The sequence below is a fragment of the Aspergillus puulaauensis genome, chromosome 6 (assembly GCF_016861865.1).
Source record: "Aspergillus puulaauensis MK2 DNA, chromosome 6, nearly complete sequence".
NCBI classification, from domain to species: Eukaryota; Fungi; Ascomycota; class Eurotiomycetes; order Eurotiales; family Aspergillaceae; genus Aspergillus; species Aspergillus puulaauensis.
This window is the reverse complement of record NC_054862.1, coordinates 1555260-1573513: the sequence shown is the minus strand read 5'-3', so window position 1 is coordinate 1573513 and position 18254 is coordinate 1555260. Positions and strand designations below refer to the sequence as shown.

At 49.4% G+C, this 18254-nt stretch overlaps 9 protein-coding genes across 9 annotated transcripts; 7 read left to right on the top strand and 2 right to left on the bottom strand.

The window, feature by feature from the left end:
• Nucleotides 1–33: 33 nt before the first annotated feature.
• Nucleotides 34–1413, top strand: sen2 (tRNA splicing endonuclease subunit SEN2; the record flags this gene model as incomplete). The annotated part of the gene is made up of 1 exon (XM_041693849.1): nt 34–1413. The coding sequence occupies one exon, from the start codon at nt 34–36 to the stop codon at nt 1411–1413; it is 1380 nt and encodes a 459-aa protein (XP_041559738.1).
• An 850-nt stretch (nt 1414–2263) lies between these two features.
• On the top strand, nt 2264–6319 carry APUU_60591A (chromatin-binding protein RAD9; the record flags this gene model as incomplete). Its single annotated transcript, XM_041693848.1, has 1 exon — nt 2264–6319. The coding sequence occupies one exon, from the start codon at nt 2264–2266 to the stop codon at nt 6317–6319; it is 4056 nt and encodes a 1351-aa protein (XP_041559737.1).
• A 319-nt stretch (nt 6320–6638) lies between these two features.
• MRPL2 (mitochondrial 54S ribosomal protein bL27m) lies at nt 6639–7478 on the bottom strand (the record flags this gene model as incomplete). Its single annotated transcript, XM_041693847.1, has 1 exon — nt 6639–7478. The coding sequence occupies one exon, from the start codon at nt 7476–7478 to the stop codon at nt 6639–6641; it is 840 nt and encodes a 279-aa protein (XP_041559736.1).
• A 400-nt stretch (nt 7479–7878) lies between these two features.
• On the top strand, nt 7879–8198 carry APUU_60589A (uncharacterized protein; the record flags this gene model as incomplete). Its single annotated transcript, XM_041693845.1, has 2 exons — nt 7879–7923; nt 8001–8198. 2 exons carry the CDS (start codon nt 7879–7881, stop codon nt 8196–8198), a joined length of 243 nt encoding a protein of 80 aa, XP_041559735.1.
• A 383-nt stretch (nt 8199–8581) lies between these two features.
• Nucleotides 8582–10271, top strand: APUU_60588A (scramblase family protein; the record flags this gene model as incomplete). The annotated part of the gene is made up of 3 exons (XM_041693844.1): nt 8582–8925; nt 8983–9154; nt 9204–10271. 3 exons carry the CDS (start codon nt 8582–8584, stop codon nt 10269–10271), a joined length of 1584 nt encoding a protein of 527 aa, XP_041559734.1.
• A 560-nt stretch (nt 10272–10831) lies between these two features.
• Nucleotides 10832–11393, top strand: UBC7 (E2 ubiquitin-conjugating protein UBC7; the record flags this gene model as incomplete). The annotated part of the gene is made up of 2 exons (XM_041693843.1): nt 10832–11078; nt 11140–11393. The coding sequence occupies 2 exons, from the start codon at nt 10832–10834 to the stop codon at nt 11391–11393; spliced, it is 501 nt and encodes a 166-aa protein (XP_041559733.1).
• A 257-nt stretch (nt 11394–11650) lies between these two features.
• APUU_60586S (putative meiosis-specific topoisomerase Spo11) lies at nt 11651–13260 on the bottom strand (the record flags this gene model as incomplete). Its single annotated transcript, XM_041693842.1, has 7 exons — nt 11651–12118; nt 12177–12248; nt 12301–12381; nt 12436–12522; nt 12579–12687; nt 12749–12815; nt 12870–13260. The coding sequence occupies 7 exons, from the start codon at nt 13258–13260 to the stop codon at nt 11651–11653; spliced, it is 1275 nt and encodes a 424-aa protein (XP_041559732.1).
• Nucleotides 13261–13788: 528 nt separating this feature from the next.
• On the top strand, nt 13789–16144 carry ERG7_3 (terpene cyclase/mutase family protein; the record flags this gene model as incomplete). The annotated part of the gene is made up of 4 exons (XM_041693841.1): nt 13789–13995; nt 14043–14506; nt 14556–16001; nt 16054–16144. 4 exons carry the CDS (start codon nt 13789–13791, stop codon nt 16142–16144), a joined length of 2208 nt encoding a protein of 735 aa, XP_041559731.1.
• Nucleotides 16145–16608: 464 nt separating this feature from the next.
• Nucleotides 16609–18108, top strand: APUU_60584A (co-chaperone SGT1; the record flags this gene model as incomplete). Its single annotated transcript, XM_041693840.1, has 2 exons — nt 16609–17451; nt 17515–18108. The coding sequence occupies 2 exons, from the start codon at nt 16609–16611 to the stop codon at nt 18106–18108; spliced, it is 1437 nt and encodes a 478-aa protein (XP_041559730.1).
• Nucleotides 18109–18254: the final 146 nt, after the last annotated feature.

Genomic DNA, 18254 nt, shown 5'->3' with positions numbered 1-18254 from the left:
CTCAGAGAGAATTCAATTGAATAATATTCTACAATGGCTTCCCAACCTCAACCTAATATCGCTCCCTCTACACAGGAGCTAGCTGCTCCTGCAACATCTCGGCCACCGAGACGCCAAAGGCCGGATTATAGGCACATTCACCGTTTCTCTCTTCCTCTCACTGTCCACCCACTTCCTCCTCTGATCCCACATAACCCACTCTCCATTATCAGTGTGCTACTTTCCTACCTTACATATTTCATTGCTCCGCCTCACAATGATATCCACTCCGCCTACTTCGACTCAAACACATCGTCGGTGCATGTTACCGATGAGAAGACTGTTCGAGCATTATGGGAAATGGGCTTCTTTGGGAAAGGAAGTCTAAGCCGAAGCGAGCCGACTTGGCTAGATCAAGAAAAAAAGCGGAGAGGACTCCTTGGTGGTGTGACAAGTGAAGAGGTCACCCGTCAGCGAAGAGCCGAGCGCCGTGAACTGAAACTCCAAAGAGCAAGGTCAGAGAAGTTGATCATCGAGCAAAGACTTCAGGCAGAAACCGCTGCAAGAGAAGGTCACACGAGTCCAGAAACTCAGTCTGGGCTGCCATCTGGTGCCACAAACGGCACTGCCGTAACTGCAGAGAAGTTCTCTGTAAAAAAGGCCAGAGAAGCCAAGTTGCTTGAAGCACAACAACTAGCGAAACGGGATAGGGAGACTGCTGGCAAAGCGGTCCGGTTTTCTACCACAGCCGAAGGAAATGACTCAACGGTGAAGCAGTCCGAAAATACGATAGTCGATGGGGGCGAGTCTACTCCGGAAACGACGGTAGATAACGAAGAACACCTCCAAATATCCAACGAGGAAGCATTCTTCCTTGTATACGGACTGGGAGCTTTACACATATTTGACAAGGATCGAAAAACAGTTCTGTCACCGCGTTCTCTACTTACACGGTTTTGTCACCATTCATACTCACCTCCTCGTGACATGTCCCTCGACCTGAAAACTGACGACCCTTTTCTTATTTCCTACGTCGTGTACCACCATTTTCGATCCCTGGGGTGGGTCGTCCGCTCCGGTGTAAAATTCGGAGTCGACTACCTACTATACAACCGTGGCCCAGTTTTCTCCCATGCCGAGTTCGCTGTCGTGGTTATTCCTTCATATGACCATCCATACTGGTCTGAAACCGAAAATCGCAGAGCCGAGTGTGCTGGTAAACAGGCACGTAGCTGGTGGTGGTTCCACTGCGTTAACCGTGTTCAGGCGCAGGTGAAGAAGACTCTTGTGGTGTGCTATGTAGAGATACCACCCCCAACGCAAGGACTGGAATCTGACTCGGCCGATGGCCTTGATATTGGAGCATTGCTTACTCGCTATTCCGTCAGAGACCTAGTAATCAGGCGCTGGATACCGAATCGCTCTCGAGACTAATTTTGAATAACCTGTGCAACATTGATTCCTTGATGTTAGCTGTGAAATATCTATTCATTTAGTCATGTTGGTTGTATTAGGTCACTTGTGCAACTATATTTGTAAATAGGCAATTCAACACTGTCTTGCATTTCAGGGCAGGACTGCATAAGTGGAATTGGTGTCACAATAATCCCTCCCTTACTCTTACAAAACCACCATATTATCACTTACCTATACGTAGTATAAGCCCCTCAAAATTCCTGTCGCCGCCGGATGCCGAACCGATGATTTCAGTCTAACCTAGATGGGTAATATTACAAGATCACGTGCATGACGCGTTTCGCGTTGGATTCCGATCACTTACTGGATAAAACTCAATATCTTCGGGCATTGTTCAAGACTCCTGCGGCGACAAGTAAAGGCAGGCGAAAAATGCGGATAACTGGGCGTTTAACACCAATATTTGTGGGCTGATTGCGACCATGGAAACCCAGGACGAGAGCATAGATATCGCGAGGCTGCAACGCGACGCGCTGGGTTTAGTGAGTATTACAGGTCAATCTCCAGCCATGACCCCTGCACTAACCAACGCCACTCGTTTGCTTAGGCATCGCAGGCCTTGTTTGATGCGCCCATAACAACTGAGACGAATTCTCCTCAAAAGAGCCACGATTCGGCAATCTTGCGACCCGCGGATGAGCCTGGCTCGACATCCATTTCTCGAAACGCGCCCGACAAGCCGCCTGTGCACGGAACCGTTGGAGCAGGGGGGAACAAGGGCCATTATGCTACAGAGCTATTGAATACGAGTCGGCAGTCTCCTGAACGAACGGCACTGCTATCCTCCACAGGGAAACACACTGTGAAAATGAGTTCTGCCGAAGCACTGCCTTCAGACACCCAGGAGATTTCTCAATCGATAATCGACAAAATTATCCAACAGAACAAAGAAACTGGCAACAATGGACTCGATAGTAATATTTTTGATCGGAATACACTCATGTCACTACAGGAGGGGGACAGTGGCCATATAGACCTGCTTTCTGGGTTCGATGCTGCTCAAATTCGCGCACCGAACACCGACGAGAATGAGAATGATGATCAGAGCAGCTCTAGACTGGGCGATTCATCTCCTCTTGTATACGAGCGTGATCATTTCCCAGAATCTCAAAGATTTGTTGCAAAGACCCCTGTGACAGCGACGATGCAGCATGATGTTATCTCTACGGGCTCTCCCCTCGTCTCTCGGAATCCTCTAGCATCGGATCTAGAATCTGCCAGCGGTATTATGGCTCTTAGCCAAGTGTTCAAAGCCACGCAGGCACCATCCTCTCCTCTTGTCAATTGCCTACAGTCAGATCTCATGTCGGACCGGCCCTCGCCGAATATCCCAATACAACACCAGCCACTTGCACCTTCCCTCTCGTCACCGTTCAATACCATCGCAGCAACTTTCCCACGCGAGTCATCGGACACGCCGTTGAAATATGTGACCATGAAAGAATCTCAAACCAACAGGAATGGCTTATTAAAAGAGAGAATGACCCGGTCTGCTGACCATATCTACGAAGATCAGAGTGATGGAGAGTTTGATAAGGAACCTAGCTTTGTTGAACGTCAGAGACGTCAGCGGAGAATCGATGAGGAGGCCGAGGTACAGTTTGCCATGCTCTCGGCGCCTGCGAGGCAACCAAGCCACATTGAGAATCGGGCAGGAAGTAGAGCCGGTTCGTTAACTGGGGCTCCTCGGCGAGGATCAGCGGATGAGTCTGCAGCAGCTATAATTGAAGAACAACATGGCCCTACTTCGGAGCTGCAGACTGTGGGGACGAGTGAAGAAGAGACAGAGCAGGAAGAAGAATTACGGAAGCCTACCCCACAATCTCAACTACCCAATTCGTCAACCGAGGAGGATAAGGAGAATTGTAATGATCCGTCTACTGTTGGCCTATCTAACACAGAAAGTGCTCACGACCGTCTTTCTCAGGCTCTCTCTCTACATGAGAGCCCGCTTGCTCCTCACAAAGGGTCTACTAAGTCATTATCAGATGCACAGTTGCATCCACAAAACGAGGGCTTGGATGATGGTCCAGTTGATGTGATCAGATCATCACCAATATATGTGGTGAAAGATTCACAGCGCTCTCCTGGACGCGATTATGTGGTGCAGCCCGAAGATGAACTTATTGAGAGCCCGAGTAACCGAAGCCAAAATCGTTTCCATGGTTTTCAACTACAAAACAAATCCACAACTAGTCACGAACAAGGCCGCTCGTTCCCCGCCAAAGAGGTTGACCATCGAGTTTCCACCCAAGGGTCCCAACAAGGCAACAGGCAGTTTGAAGCCGCTCATGCCGTTAACCTTAGTCCGACTCGGCCAGATATTGCCGGCCTTACCAGGTCCTCCAATCCGTCCCGGGAAGACTCTACGGGTCCGCAGACCAACTTTGTCCGTTTTAGAAACTCATCGGCTCCAAGCAGCATTGAGAACGGAGACAGGGCACCGGTGCACGATTCTCGAGGCAAATCATCTTCAATGCCGTCCCGTATAGCCGAAACACCTGTGCATCAGCAGCAGCGAAACTCTCACGATTTGCAACCATTCGCTACTATCCCAGAGACAAGCCCAAATCACATGAATACTGAAGTTTGGATTAGTGATGGAAACAACGATCCTGCGGATCAAGAGGATGATGATCTACCTCCTCCCCTCCCAAGAACATTCGATCGTGCCAATCAATCACAGCCGCTTGTGTCCGATAGTTCTTCTCCTATTAAACCTTTGTTCAATTCCAAAATCCTGTCAAGCCCAAGTGGAAGGCAGCGCAGGGCCTTAACCGAGATAGCGGCTGATGCTTCGCCCCAAGTTGGAGGTTCGGCATTCGATGTCAACATCAATATTATGAGTGCAGACGATCATGAATTCAGGTCTGCTGTCGCAATGTCGCCGATTCCACCACGCAAAAAACGACGGAGCAACGATGGTCGGAATATCCCGGCCTCAGACCCAATAATCCCAGTTACGCCCCGATCAAAAGCACGTTTAACTCCACCACGAGAGGATGAAGAGATGGCCGTGGCACCACCTCCACAACCAGTAGGTCCGGTAGGCCAGCGTCAGCGTACGTTTCCCGGACGGCCGAAATCTTCGAGACGATCCGATTCCTTCTGGGATATGGAAGACTCACCGAAATTTAAGGTTTCTAGTAAAGAAAGATCAAGAATATTTGCTCGTTCTTTCGCTCGAGAACGTCGGTCTCCACCTGCTCCAGAACCCGAGACGAAAGATGTCTCGCAACCTATTCCTGCTCCTGTTTCTGCTCCTGCTCCTGCTTCTGTTCCTGCTCCTGCCCCCAACCCGGAGGAAATCACTCCTACACCAGTTCCTGAGGCACCAAGCAGTGCACCGATCGTTGAGGAGGCACCCGCGGATGAAGGCCAACAACCTTCCCTTGATACCACTCTAGTAGCGCCAAACCAGGTTCTTGCACCATGGAGGGGCCAGAAGAGGGCGTACTATCCGGCAGCTTGCTTTGGACGCCCATTTGGAACCCCCCAGGATCAGTACTTGGTTAAGTTTGAAGACAGCGCACCAGTTGAGGTGCCACTAGGTACCGTTAAGAGGCTCGAACTGCGAATCGGCGATGCAGTGAAAGTGGATATGCCAAATGTTCCCAAAGTTACCCACATTATTAGGGGTTTCGCCGACAGTTTAAGTGCAGACGAGTTACAGTCAAATGGGACTGCAACGGGGGCCATTCCAGTCACCGACGTGTATGGCCACTTAACCGTTGTTTTAGGGCCGAAGCAACGCAAGAGTCTTCCGAGCGGAGGATTCTCAGGCCCGGAGAATGCTATCAACGTCCCCATCTCCCGAATATACCTGGACACCATACTGTGGAACCAACTCAAAGACCGGCCCTACACTTACAACTCTGTGTCTGTAAGCGCAGAGAATAGGCCTCAGACCCCTTCAGACCGGCACCTAACACCAACATCGCCGAGTACGCGGCTGTCCCGCAGCTTCCGTCCTTCAAATGGCTTGTTTTCTGGCATGGTATTTGCAGTTTCGTACGGTGACAAGAGCGAGACCAAGCACCGCGTAACGAAGATGATTCTAGAAAATGACGGGCGAATTTTAGAGGACGGGTTCAACGAATTATTCGAGTTACCATTGAACGCGCCGCTGACGACACCGACAAAATCACCAGCTCCGCAATCAACAGGCGCCAACGGTGGTCTCCGTCTTAGGCCTGGAGCCGAGGAAGTTGGATTCGCATGTTTGATAGCGGATAAACACTCTCGTCGCCCGAAATACATGCAGGCATTGGCTCTCAGCCTCCCGTGTCTCTCAGACCGCTGGATAGAAGATTGCGTTGCAAAAGGTCAGGTTTTGGATTGGGAGATGTATCTTCTGCCTTCAGGCGAATCATCGTACCTCAACGGAGCAACAAAGTCGAGAATTCTCATGCCCTACCCAGCCACAAAAGCTCGACTTTCTGAAACCATTGCAGCGCGGCCAAATCTTTTGAACGGCCAGTCTGTATTGCTCATTACGGGCCGTACTGGCAAGGCAGATGAGGAACGAAGGAAGGCTTATATCTTCCTAACATACGCCCTGGGCGCATCGAAAATCGAACGTGTTCCTGATATTCGGTCAGCTCGAGCCATCCTCGACCAGAAAAATTGCGGCGAGGAACCATCCAGTTGGGACTGGGTTTACATCGATGATGACGACAAGGCAGCAAAGGCCCTAACTGCAGGGAACGCTGGATCAGCATCGCTGCCGTCGAAGAAACGGAGAAAGTCCCGGCTTACTGAGCCGGTAAGTGGGGATGACCTGAGCTTAAACAACGACGTTCGGGTCGTAGGCAATGAGTTTGTTTGCCAGAGTTTAATTCTTGGCCGATTGGTTGATCAGTGACCTTGTCGGCCTCACAGCCTGTCTCGCATTGACTTGTAATCTATGTTTGTGATATAACTGTTTTTCATGTAGGAAGGATATGGCGTTGGAGTAGAACGCCCTTCCATAGCACAATATACCCCCTTGTTTGTTGTCTACTAGATATCATGTTGATTAATGTTAACAATGACCTTGACTTTATTATTTTGCGTGGGAATAAACTGAATGCGGTTATATTGAACAGAGGCTTATCACACAATATCTTCCTATAGTACAGAGAACACCGGGCCCAAGATGATAACACGAGCAATTGAAGACAAACTATTAGAGATTCAACCATTCATCGCTTAGCCTTCTTCGATGCCTTCTTCTTATTCTTCAAACTCTTCATCTGGGCAACACGCTCAGCCCTAGCCTGTCTCTTCCTCCAAGCCAACCACCGATTATCCTTCTTGTACGGCTCGGCGGTGATACCGGCCTTCTCAGCAGCGCGCCCAATCTGCCAGTTTGCCTCACGCCACATGTATCCGGGGCGCAGCTGCTTCCCAGCGCCCGCATCCACAGCCGCCACATCCCCAATTGTTGTCCCACTCTCATTCATGAGAACGGTCAGATCCGACTGTCCTTCCTCAATAATCTCCGGCAATCTCGGCACAGCAACTCGGTTCAACTTGCGTCGCGTCGGCGCATTCCGAGGCGTAGGTAACTTGCCTTCCTTCTCAAAGACAATTCCGATATACTTCCTCTCCGAATGGCGCTCGGGGTCAAGGTAATAGCGGACATATCCGGCCTCCGTAGCGTATATGGTGTGGTCCCTTCCCATGGCGCAGTTCTCACCTGGGAACCACTTTGTGCCACGCTGGCGGAAGATGATGCATCCGGGGACGACGTATTCGCCGCCTGTGCGCTTCGCGCCGAGGCGCTTTCCGGCCGGGTCACGAGAGTGCTTATTTGCGGCTCCTTGGGCAGAGTGAGAAGCATGTCGAACTTGGGAGAATGAAAAAAGAGGGAGGTTGCTGGAAAGGATTGGTGATGGTGTGGTTGCAGCGGAGGCTGTCCGGGGGAGGAGCGAGTGTGATGTTGATTGTTGCGGGAGTAAACGGGTTATTGGTGTAGTTGGGCGAGCGATTACTCCTCCCAAGGCTCGGAGGGACGTTAAGAGCCTGGGTTGAAGCATCATTGTGCGATTGTTTCTTGACTGTAATCCGGGGCGTTTGGACGGAGTTGAGGTTCGGAGCGACTTTTTTCTCGGGGATGGAGAGTCTTGGCGCTTGTCACGTGTAGTCTAGGTATAGCTTATTGGAAGGTGGCATTTAAGATATACTCTTCTTATTGCTTCTCCGTGATCAAATTTAACCTGTTTTTTTTGGCACTTATCGAAGATTAAATTGGTTCGGGGTATTTTGAACGACCCATATCTTGTTCTAGAGAGCCGTATACCACCGAGCTCGCTACAATGTTCAACATAGTCCGATCTCTTGGAGCTCTTCTCCTTCTAATCTCTTTGGCGCACGCGCAGTTTCAATTCTTCGAGCACATGTTTGGAGGTGGTCAAGAACGCCAGCAAAATTCGCAACAAAATGCCCCCAGTGACAGTTCTCGGTATCAGAGCATGTGGGAAGGAGGTACGTGATTCCCGCGGTTAACCTGTGGTCTTTCTTTCTGTTTTCTACATAAAATCAGTAGGCTGACATTCCGGCAGCTCGATGCGATAAATATCTATGCCCTGGTACCCTCGCCTGCGTTCATTTCCCGCACCACTGCCCGTGCCCACACCCCGCCGCGGAGGAGAAGTTCGAGCTCGGCGACGGCAGTGCGATCTGTGTCTCAAGAGGAGGATACAAGCCTGGGGAAGCTGCGCGAAAAGTTGAGCTGGCTCGGAAAGGACTTCTTTGATTGATGGGTGCTATCAAACGTGGTTACTTTGTCTTGATTGTCGTCGGAGTTGCTGTCTATAAATGATCTGGTTTGTTCGGAGTATGTACGGATTATATGAAACCTCTGGCAAAATGAATATCAGCTTCCCAACAAACAGCAAGCCTCGTAAAATCGCGTATTGAATTTCTAAAAGAAAAAGAAACGCTCTTGGAGGGTCGTTTTTGATCGTCTAATACGTTCTGGATCGTTCTGCCTTCTTAAGTTCTTATCCCCGCTAATTCCGCCGCCTTCGTCATTTTGGATTCTCGACCATCAAGATCTCCGTCTTGACTTTATCCTCCGGACAACTCTCTTCACATAAATTTTTCACACACCTAACTATATTATACGAAATATCACTTTTCTATGTGGGCCAGAAGAGTCCAAATACCCGCCGCGAGGTGGTTTCAATGCCCAAGAGCTTCCGCCAGCTCTTTCACAAGAGGCCGAGCCACGCCCGCTCGCGGTCCTCGAAATTCCACTCGAAGGCCACCCCCGATTCGAAATGATGCGAACCCCTCCGAAAAACAGACAGGAAACACGGGATCCCCGGTTCCGAATTATGATCCCGCGCAGAATACACTCCTTTCGCCCGTCTACATCCCGGAGGATCCCCATGGTGTCCTCAAGGAATCCCATCCCGCCACTGGGATTCTAGCGAACTCCGGACTGGTCGTGCAACGACAGCTGGAGTTGATGAATGTAATGATGTGAGTGACACATTTACATGTCTGTTTAGTAGGCAGGAACTGACTTGTATTTCGAAGCGGCTTCGAGCAAGCCAATAAGTACGTGATACTAGATGCTGCAGGAAACCATGTTGGATATATGGCAGAGCAGGAGAGAGGGATGGGGAACATGATGGCACGACAATGGTTCCGCACACACCGAAGCTTTGTTACGCATGTATTTGATAGACACGAAAACGAAGTCCTCCGAGTAAGCTTCCTGCGTCTTGTACTATTATAAACTTGGCTAATACTCTCAGTTCCATCGTCCATTTTCATGGATCAATTCTCGGATTCGAGTATACGATCCTTTCAACGCCGATACAATCTCACACTCCTCATCTTCCGCACTTCAATCCAATACCCCCGGCTCTCTTGCTCAAGCCTCGGATTACCCAAATGCCCGAGTATCACCGCTTGGAATTGACCAGATGCGCGTCATTGGAGAAGCGCAGCAACAGTGGGCGCCTCTACGGCGGAAATACAACCTATTTACCTACCATCATTCACCTAATACTGCGACTGAGATGGGAACTCAGCGGATGCCTCTGGCGCAGACCGGGCTGTCCAATTCTCAGCAAATGCAACTGTCGGAAGGGAATCGCGATTTTGGCGAATTCAACCAATTTGCCTACGTCGATGAGCCTTTCTTATCATGGGACTTTTCGTTGCGCTCTGCTAATGACCGTCTGATCGGGTCCGTTAATCGTGATTTCGTCGGGTTTGCTCGTGAGATCTTCACGGATACTGGTGTTTATGCTCTACGGATGGATTCGGCGGCTCTAAAACCTGCCAACACACCGGATCAGGGTACCTCGATCACCGGCATGACCCTTGATCAGCGTGCCGTTATGCTGGCCACGGCCGTCAGCGTTGATTTTGACTATTTCAGTCGTCACAGCGGTGCCGGTGGCATGGGATTCTTCCCAATGTGGATGCCAGGTGTTGGCGGAGACGCCGCAGCTGGTGGTACAGCAGCTGGCGAAGCTGGAGCTGTAGGCGAAACCGCGGCTGGAACCGTTGGAAGAGGAACTGCTGGAACCATGGGCGAAGGCGCCGCGGCAGGTGTCGCTGGAGCAGGTGCGATGGCAGGATACGATGCAATGTCCAGAGGTGCGGCGGGAGAAAGCCAACCGCAAGAAGGTGCACCGACTCAACCACCTGTAGATCAGAATTCACCGACGAACAGCCAAACGGGCCCGTATGGCGATGTCTGGACGCCAGAACAAAAGAATGACCGTAAGCCAGATAATCCATGGGCTGATGAATACGATGATGATGACGGAGGAGATGGAGGGAGCGGAGGGGATGATTATGATTTCTTCTAGACCTACAGAGCAGTGTCTATCTAGCCTTTGTTGCCATGAGGCCCTTGTACATTACCTAATAGAGCAGGCTTGCTAATAGCATACTATGATGAGATACGATACATTTGATATAACTATACAAACACTCTTGTATTATTAACAAAGGCCTGATATCTCCCTTGAGACCTCTTTCTCATTATAGAGCTGAGCTTTCATGCCTGAGGCATCAACAAACCATCACCGGATTTAAGGCAGTGGCAACTACGTACTCAATGGAAACAAAGACCCGACCGAATCTTGGTTTTTTTTAGCAGTTTCATTATCGCCACAGGATCTACTCTAGCCGATTCTTATATCCACTGCTTGTTTTTCTCGAGGTTGCCCTTCAGCAACCCTACTTCTGTTCTACGTACCTACCGCAGCCGGTCAACAGTCAACTCCGACTCAACACCTCCTTCCCCACTCCGCCGACTTCTTCTCCGCATCACCATCGCCGATTCAAAGCCATTGCCCTCGCAACCCGTTCTGCAATAGTCAACAGAGACGATAGCTTGACCTCCAAATAATACCTACAGCCTACCATGTCGTCCATGACACAAAACCGTCTCTTCCGCGAGTACAAGACACTCTCAACAAACCCTCCGGATGGTATCACCGCGGGGCCTGTCTCGGAAGATGACATGTTCCACTGGGAAGCTCTCATTCAGGGTCCTGAGGGCACGCCTTACGAGGGCGGAATCTTTGCTGCAGAACTCAAGTTCCCGAAAGACTATCCACTTAGCCCGCCTACGATGAAGTTTGTTGGTGGTGGGGTCTGGCATCCGAATGGTGAGTTCATTCCTTTATCTGTTATCTGTGGGAGACTATTCTAATGTTTTCTTCATGACAGTCTATCCTAACGGAACGGTCTGCATTTCTATCCTTCATCCGCCCGGCGATGACCCAAATCACTATGAACATGCGTCGGAGCGGTGGTCGCCTATTCAGAGTGTGGAGAAGATTCTTATCTCCGTCATGAGCATGCTTGCGGAGCCAAACGACGAGAGTCCGGCGAACGTTGAGGCAGCGAAGATGTGGAGGGAGCGGAGAGCCGAGTATGAAAAGAAGGTCAGGGAGGAGGTGAAGAAGGGTCTGGGACTGTAAGCAAGGTTCATCGCCATGCTTAGGTCTTGGTTCGCATTGTACATATTCAAGGCTGGTTTTTGTCGGCATTTCGTCCCTTTTTATTCTGCTGCTGCTCAATGCATGCATAGCCCTGTTCATATCCCATTAATCGTGCATCGCGTTTAGGACGGGTGGGCGTTGGGGTTGATATTCGTTCCTAGTGATTTCTACTTTTGAGTTTCTACACATGGATCCGGTCACATATTCGAGTATGAATAAGTTTGCAGCAGTGTTTACTACCGCCTCATTTCCCGATCAATCCACTTTTCAAGTCCATCTTCCCGGTCATACAATATCTCAACCTCAGCTTTCACATTCAACATGAGCATGCGCTGCAACTCCACTCGCCATTCTAGCTCAGGCCCATCAACCGCCCACACTGGATTGTTTGACAACATTGAAACAATCTTCCTCCGATCCCTCCGTGTCAGAGACATCAGTGCTTCGTCGCCGTCAGGTCCTAAACTCTCGACCACCTCCGACGTACGTAGCCCTAGCCAGCGCAAAGATGGAATATTCAGTTTCCAATTCTCGTGTGTGTGCGCCATTGAACCATATTTGTATGTAGACATGATAGCCATTCCATCTGGATCACCGTCGACAAGAGCGTAGCAGTGCGGAGGTCGGCCAGACCGTGATGGCGGTATCCGTTCCATGATCTTGTGGATGAACGCGCGGGTTCTGAGGTCTGGATAGCCCTTCCCCTATAGTTTTCATTACTATTTTCGTTCCTCTGAGATACGAATAGTATATAGGGCTTACTGTGACCAGGATCCCCTTTCCAGTTGTGGACTGGATGTGGAAGTTGCTGCGCGCGAGTCTTCGGAAGACAGCCTATTGCAATAAGTATCTGAATGTACCATGTAGGCGGGTTCCCAGTATATACTTCTTTCTCGATAATTAAAATCCAATCAACGTCTGGAATATCAAGGTCCTCTAGGTCTTGCACCCGTGGTATAAGACAATCCTGAAATCAATCAACTTAGCACCACAGTCAACAGTGAAGGTCAGTTGTTCATGCCTTCGTTGATTCTCGCTCACCAACGATACCATCTCTTGCCACTGTTGACTGATAGTATCCCGTTACCAGGCCCTTCGCGGCGGCTTCCTATTGTGCTTACGGTCAAGGCACAGTGCAATTATAGATAGTTTCAGGGCAAATACCACGTTCAAGTCAGACCTTTCAACGCCAATCGTGAGCGCCAGATCATCAACAAACCGGCTCACAACACCCTGGGACCCGAAGTATTCCGGATCACTGTAGTATATATCTCTATGATAACATTTATATTAGATATCGTCTTCAGGTGCACCATCTGGAGACGTGTACACACCTTATCGAGATCGCCAGTCCGGCTTTCACAGCTTCGCGTATGGCAGAAAGAATGCGAAGAGCAATAGCTATAAAAATCAATGTTAGATAGTTTCTATTGATGGCGACAGGGTTTCACTTACTGAATCTCCACGCTTCGTACCCATCCTTTCCTGGAAACGAGTATGTGACAGTCGTATCTGCCCGAATGCTTCCGAGTGCACCTGTCGAGGGATCTATACGAAAGATAGTAGTCGCATTTGCTGCTCTTCGTTTCAGGGTGATTGTTGCGTCCTGGTTCTGGTCATCTTCGGAGAGTGCGAGTTGGTTCAGCACAGTCTCGAGAGTGTCTTCGAGGTACTTATCAATGCGGGCAAGGGCGGATTGAGTATTACTCTGGCGAGTAGGCATTATGAAAGTGGAATTGGGGCTCTCTCGCTGGATGTCCATTGTGTTGAGAGAGGCCAAGTTGAGGAACACCGGACAGTGGAGAGATGGTTTTCTTCGGCTGCTTGAATGTAATAACGGCAGCATGATATGTAGCCAAGCTGTTTAGGCTAGCTATAGTCAAAGATAAGCATAACGCACTACTGTATGTGCTATCAATTGGGTATCTAGAGATTTTTTAGTTTTTTTAAACAATTTAATTTTGCCTGAAACAAGCAATATTATAAGTTTATTTTAGATCATACCGTATAGAGCACGATTTACATGACTTGTGGTACATAATAATGTAGACAAAATACTGCGCGGTACCTAGTATAGTCAACCTGCTTTTAAAGAGACTAATTTGCTCCATCCAATCCTTCCAGCATTTTCCTTGCCCACAATAATATCTATAAAGCTAGCGTATAGTTCTAACATATCGTATGTCCCTCAGGCACCAAGGCAATCTCCAGAGAACAAATGACTAAGCAATCAGTAGATCCCCAGATTTCAGTCCAGAACTCTTCCGATTTCTGTTTACATCACGCAATTAATTTGTCGCTTCTTCTATCCATTGTTTGCGTGGCCTCTACAGTCGCTATTCTCACTGTCTTCTCAAGGCCAGCCACGCAGACAATGTTAGGCGACCACATTGCGCCCTGGCGAACAGAATCGCAGGGCCATCTTTCCCCTGACGCGAACAACGACTTAAAGACCGACTATTCAAAATGGCGACTCCTAGACGACGATGGCCGCCAAACATGGCACTATCTTGAATCCGATGAGCAAAATAAGGAGTGGCCCCAATCAACTGCTGACAAGTACTTTCTGGGTCTTCCTACGGTAATACCTTCGTACTTTTAATTATATCAAATTCTAATACCAACTAGGGACTTCCCGAGCTGCCAAAAGCAAAGAATCCTTTGCAGTGCGCAGAAAATGGCTTAGAATTCTTTTCCAAGCTGCAACTGCCTCCAGGTAACTGGGCATGCGAATATGGAGGCCCAATGTTTCTGCTCCCAGGGCTGATCATCACCTATTATGTCACCAACACTCCAATTCCTCCGGAGTACGCGACTGAGATCAGAAGATACCTCTTCGCTCGACAACATCCGGAAGATGGCGGTTGGGGCCTGCACATTGAGGCTCATAGCTCTGTATTTGGCACGAGCATGAATTACGTTGTGCTGCGTATTCTAGGTGTCAATGAAGACGATCCTCGGATGATCAAAGCCCGCGGGCTATTACATAGCTTTGGGGGCGCCATATATGGGCCTCACTGGGCCAAGTTTTGGCTCAGTATCCTTGGCGTCATGGATTGGGACTGTGTCAACCCCGTTCCTCCTGAGATCTGGTTTGTGGCTCTACCTCTGCGACTCAGATTCTAGACTAAGTCTTTGCAGGTTACTTCCTGACTGGGTACCCTTCGCCCCCTGGCGCTGGTGGATCCATATGCGCCAGGTCTTTTTGCCCATGTCGTATTTGTGGTCTAAAAAGTTCACGTGCCCATTGACTCCGCTCACGAAACAGCTAAGGGAGGAATTGTACACGCAGCCCTACGGCTCGATAGATTTCGCCAGTCACCGAAACTCAATTCACAAAGCCGACAACTATTACCCTAAAACATGGCTTCTGAACACCCTTAATTCACTACTTGTGAATGTTTGGAATCCTGTCCTTCGTATATCAGCCATAGTCAATCGCGCAGAGGATTGGACATGGGAGCTGATTCGCATGGAAGACGAGAATACGGACTATGCCGGCCTCGGACCCGTTAACAACCCAATGAACATGATTGCGTGCTATATCCATGATGGACCAGATAGTTACTCGGTTCGCCGACATCGAGAGCGCCTGAACGACTACATGTGGATGAAGGGTGAAGGCATGCTAATGAATGGCACTAATGGTGTTCAAGTTTGGGATACCTCTTTTATCACACAAGCTATCGTCGTTGCAGGGTTTGCTGATGATCCGAAATGGCGCCCAATGCTTACCAAAGCCCTGGAGTTTTTAGACGCACACCAACTTCGAGAGAACGTCCCCGACCAAGAAAAGTGCTATCGCCAGCACCGGAAGGGGGCATGGCCATTCAGCAACAAAACTCAGGGGTATACCGTCAGCGACTGCACTGCGGAGGGTCTACGGTCGTCAATCCAACTCCAGGAAATGCATAATTTCCCGAAAATAATTTCCGACGAACGTCTTAAGGATAGTGTGGATTGCTTGCTTCTAATGCAGAACCCCTCTGGTGGCTTCACCGAATACGAGACGACCCGTGGCTCTACAAAGATTGAATGGCTAAACGCCGCTGAAGTATTCGGTGGTATTATGATTGGTTATGACTACCCCGAATGTACTACTGCCTCGGTTACGGCCCTTTCCCTGTTCAGCAGATTCTATCCCAGCTACCGTGCGGAAGAGATCAAGGCAGCGAAGGCCAAAGCAGTGAAATACATTAAGCGCGTACAAAGAGCTGATGGTAGCTGGTATGGGTCTTGGGGGATCTGCTTCACGTATGCTGCTTTGTTCGCTCTGGAAAGTCTCGCAAGCATCGGGGAGACATATGAGACTAGCGAAAACTCTCGCCGCGGCTGCGAGTTTTTAATCTCGAAGCAGAAGGAAGACGGAGGATGGGGAGAATCGTACCTCAGCAGTGAGAAACACGTCTATGTCCAACACGAGAAATCCCAGGTATGCCAGACGGCTTGGGCCTGTCTCGCTCTGATGGAAGCGGGATATCCACATAAGGAACCGCTCCAGAAGGCAATGAAGCTCATGATGTCCCGACAACAACCCAACGGCGAATGGCTGCAAGAGTCCATTGAGGGAGTGTTCAACCAGTCTTGGTAAGTTGACCAATTATACCCGGGCTATACAACGAAGCTAACACAAGATTAGCATGATCTCATACCCCAACTACAAGTTCTACTGGCCTATCCGCGCCCTGGGCTTGTACAGTAGGAAGTTTGGAAATGAAGAGCTGCAATAGCTGGTTCTCTGTATAACTGATGATAATAATAGCCGAAGCACAAAAAGCCGCCAGCCACGCCTTAATATGACCTCAAATAGGATATATGCCTTACTTTTAATTAATGACTAATACATTATTCAAACTGGAATGGGAAACTCTGATTCCATGCAATTGTGGAAGAATTTATCCTCGTTGTTTGGGGAAAGTGAAAGCGTCTAAAATTACATAAGCTCTTCCCCGCGTTGGTTCGGAGAAAGAGAAAGTTATGGAACTTGTCATGCGACAGGCAACAAACACAAAGGACTCAACTTTGGCCTATTTAATTTTTCACAAATTCAAATTCCACTTATTCCTTAAAAATCTCTCAACACCCTCTTTCTTTATCAAAAGTGCACCCGACTACTCCAAATACGTGAAAACAAAAGAAGTAGCTGAAATCAACCCTCCCCGCAGCAAAACATTAAGTCCGTGAAACAGCAAAAATGAACGCCGTTTCTCAGGGCGACGATGCCGCCGCAAAATCTGACTTCCTTGGTGCTCTTCAACATTACACCCGGGGCCTCGCCGAGCTCCCCCGTGCCCCAGCCTACTACATCAAGCGTTCAACCGCATACATCCGCCTCAATGCCTCCGATGGCGGGCCCAATGCGCAAGCTGCACTGCGCGATGCTGAAATTGCTGTGACACTTGGGCGAGAGCGTGCGAAGCGCGACTTTATCCTTGCTGCGCAGATGAGGAGGGCTATAGCGCTTTGGCACCTAGAGAGATACGGAGATGCGGGGTTTGTGCTTGAGCTGTTGGATGAGAAGATGGGAGATAAGGGGAAGCAAGGCAGCGATGGTGTCGGTAATCCGGATGCTGCCGGTAGAGTGAAAGATGTTATGAGTGGATCGAAGCCATCGGGACCAGCGAAGAGCTTGCCGCAGGAGCTGTCAATTTGGTTGATGAAGATAAAGACGAAGCTTGGTCAGCTGGAAGAGGGTGATGAAAGGCGAAAGGTCAATGTGGAAGAGTTTCCTGTTGGAGTGAAAGTACCATCAGAAAAAGATCTGAAGAAGCAACTTGAGGCATTGAAGGCTGGGAAGATTAAGGGTGATGACAAGTCTAGTGCTGCACCTGACACTATCACTGTGGCGGACAAAAAAGAGACTGGAGGCGCGAGCGCGGCAGCTTCTAATGAAGTCAGACCCCCTGCAGCTGCGCCTTCTCAGGGCCCTGAGAGTATCCGACATGAATGGTATCAGTCAAATGATTCCGTTGTCGTGACCCTTTACGCCAAGGGCGTGGCTAAGGAAGGCGTGAACGCTGAGCTCAAGAGTGATTTGGTATGCCTACTTCCCTCCAAACCCATTTACTTCAACCGATTTACAATACTAACTATGACCCAGGCATCTGTACAATTCCCGCTCCCATCAGGCTCACTGTATACCTTCTCGCTTGACCCCCTCTTTGCCTCCATCGATGAATCCACCTCCAAAATCAACACATTTGGAACAAAGATCGAATTGATTTTGCGCAAGAAGGCGCCTGGACAAAAATGGAGCTCCCTCGAGTCCTCGTCATCCACCATTAAGCCTTCCGCAGTCACCCCTACCGTTACCGCTCCTACGCCCGCATCTGGCCCATCTTACCCAACTTCTTCACGCCACGGCGCCAAAGACTGGGACAAAGTCGCCTCAACGCTCACATTCAAGAATCCCAAGAAGTCAAACTCCCACGAGAAAGGTAAAGGCAAGACCACAGAAAAGGCCAACGGTGAAGCAGACGAGTCTGCAGACGAATCCGACAACGAAGGCTCCGTAGACTCTGATTACGGCGGTGATCCCGTAGATGGGTTCTTCAAGAAACTGTACGCTGACGCGGACGATGATACCCGGCGTGCTATGATGAAGAGCTTTGTTGAGAGTAATGGGACCTCCCTGAGCACTAATTGGAGCGAAGTTGGAAAGGGGAAGGTGAAACCTTATGAGTCCAAGGATTGAAGACGACTGATCTTCCGAAGCTTTCAAAAAGCAGTTTATTTTTTTGTTTCGTCTTTTTCGTCTTTTTCGTTTTTTTTTTTTTTTTTTAACTCTCGGGTCATCTGTCTGTTTGATGTTTAAAGGAGCGACGGAGTGGGTGTTTTTTG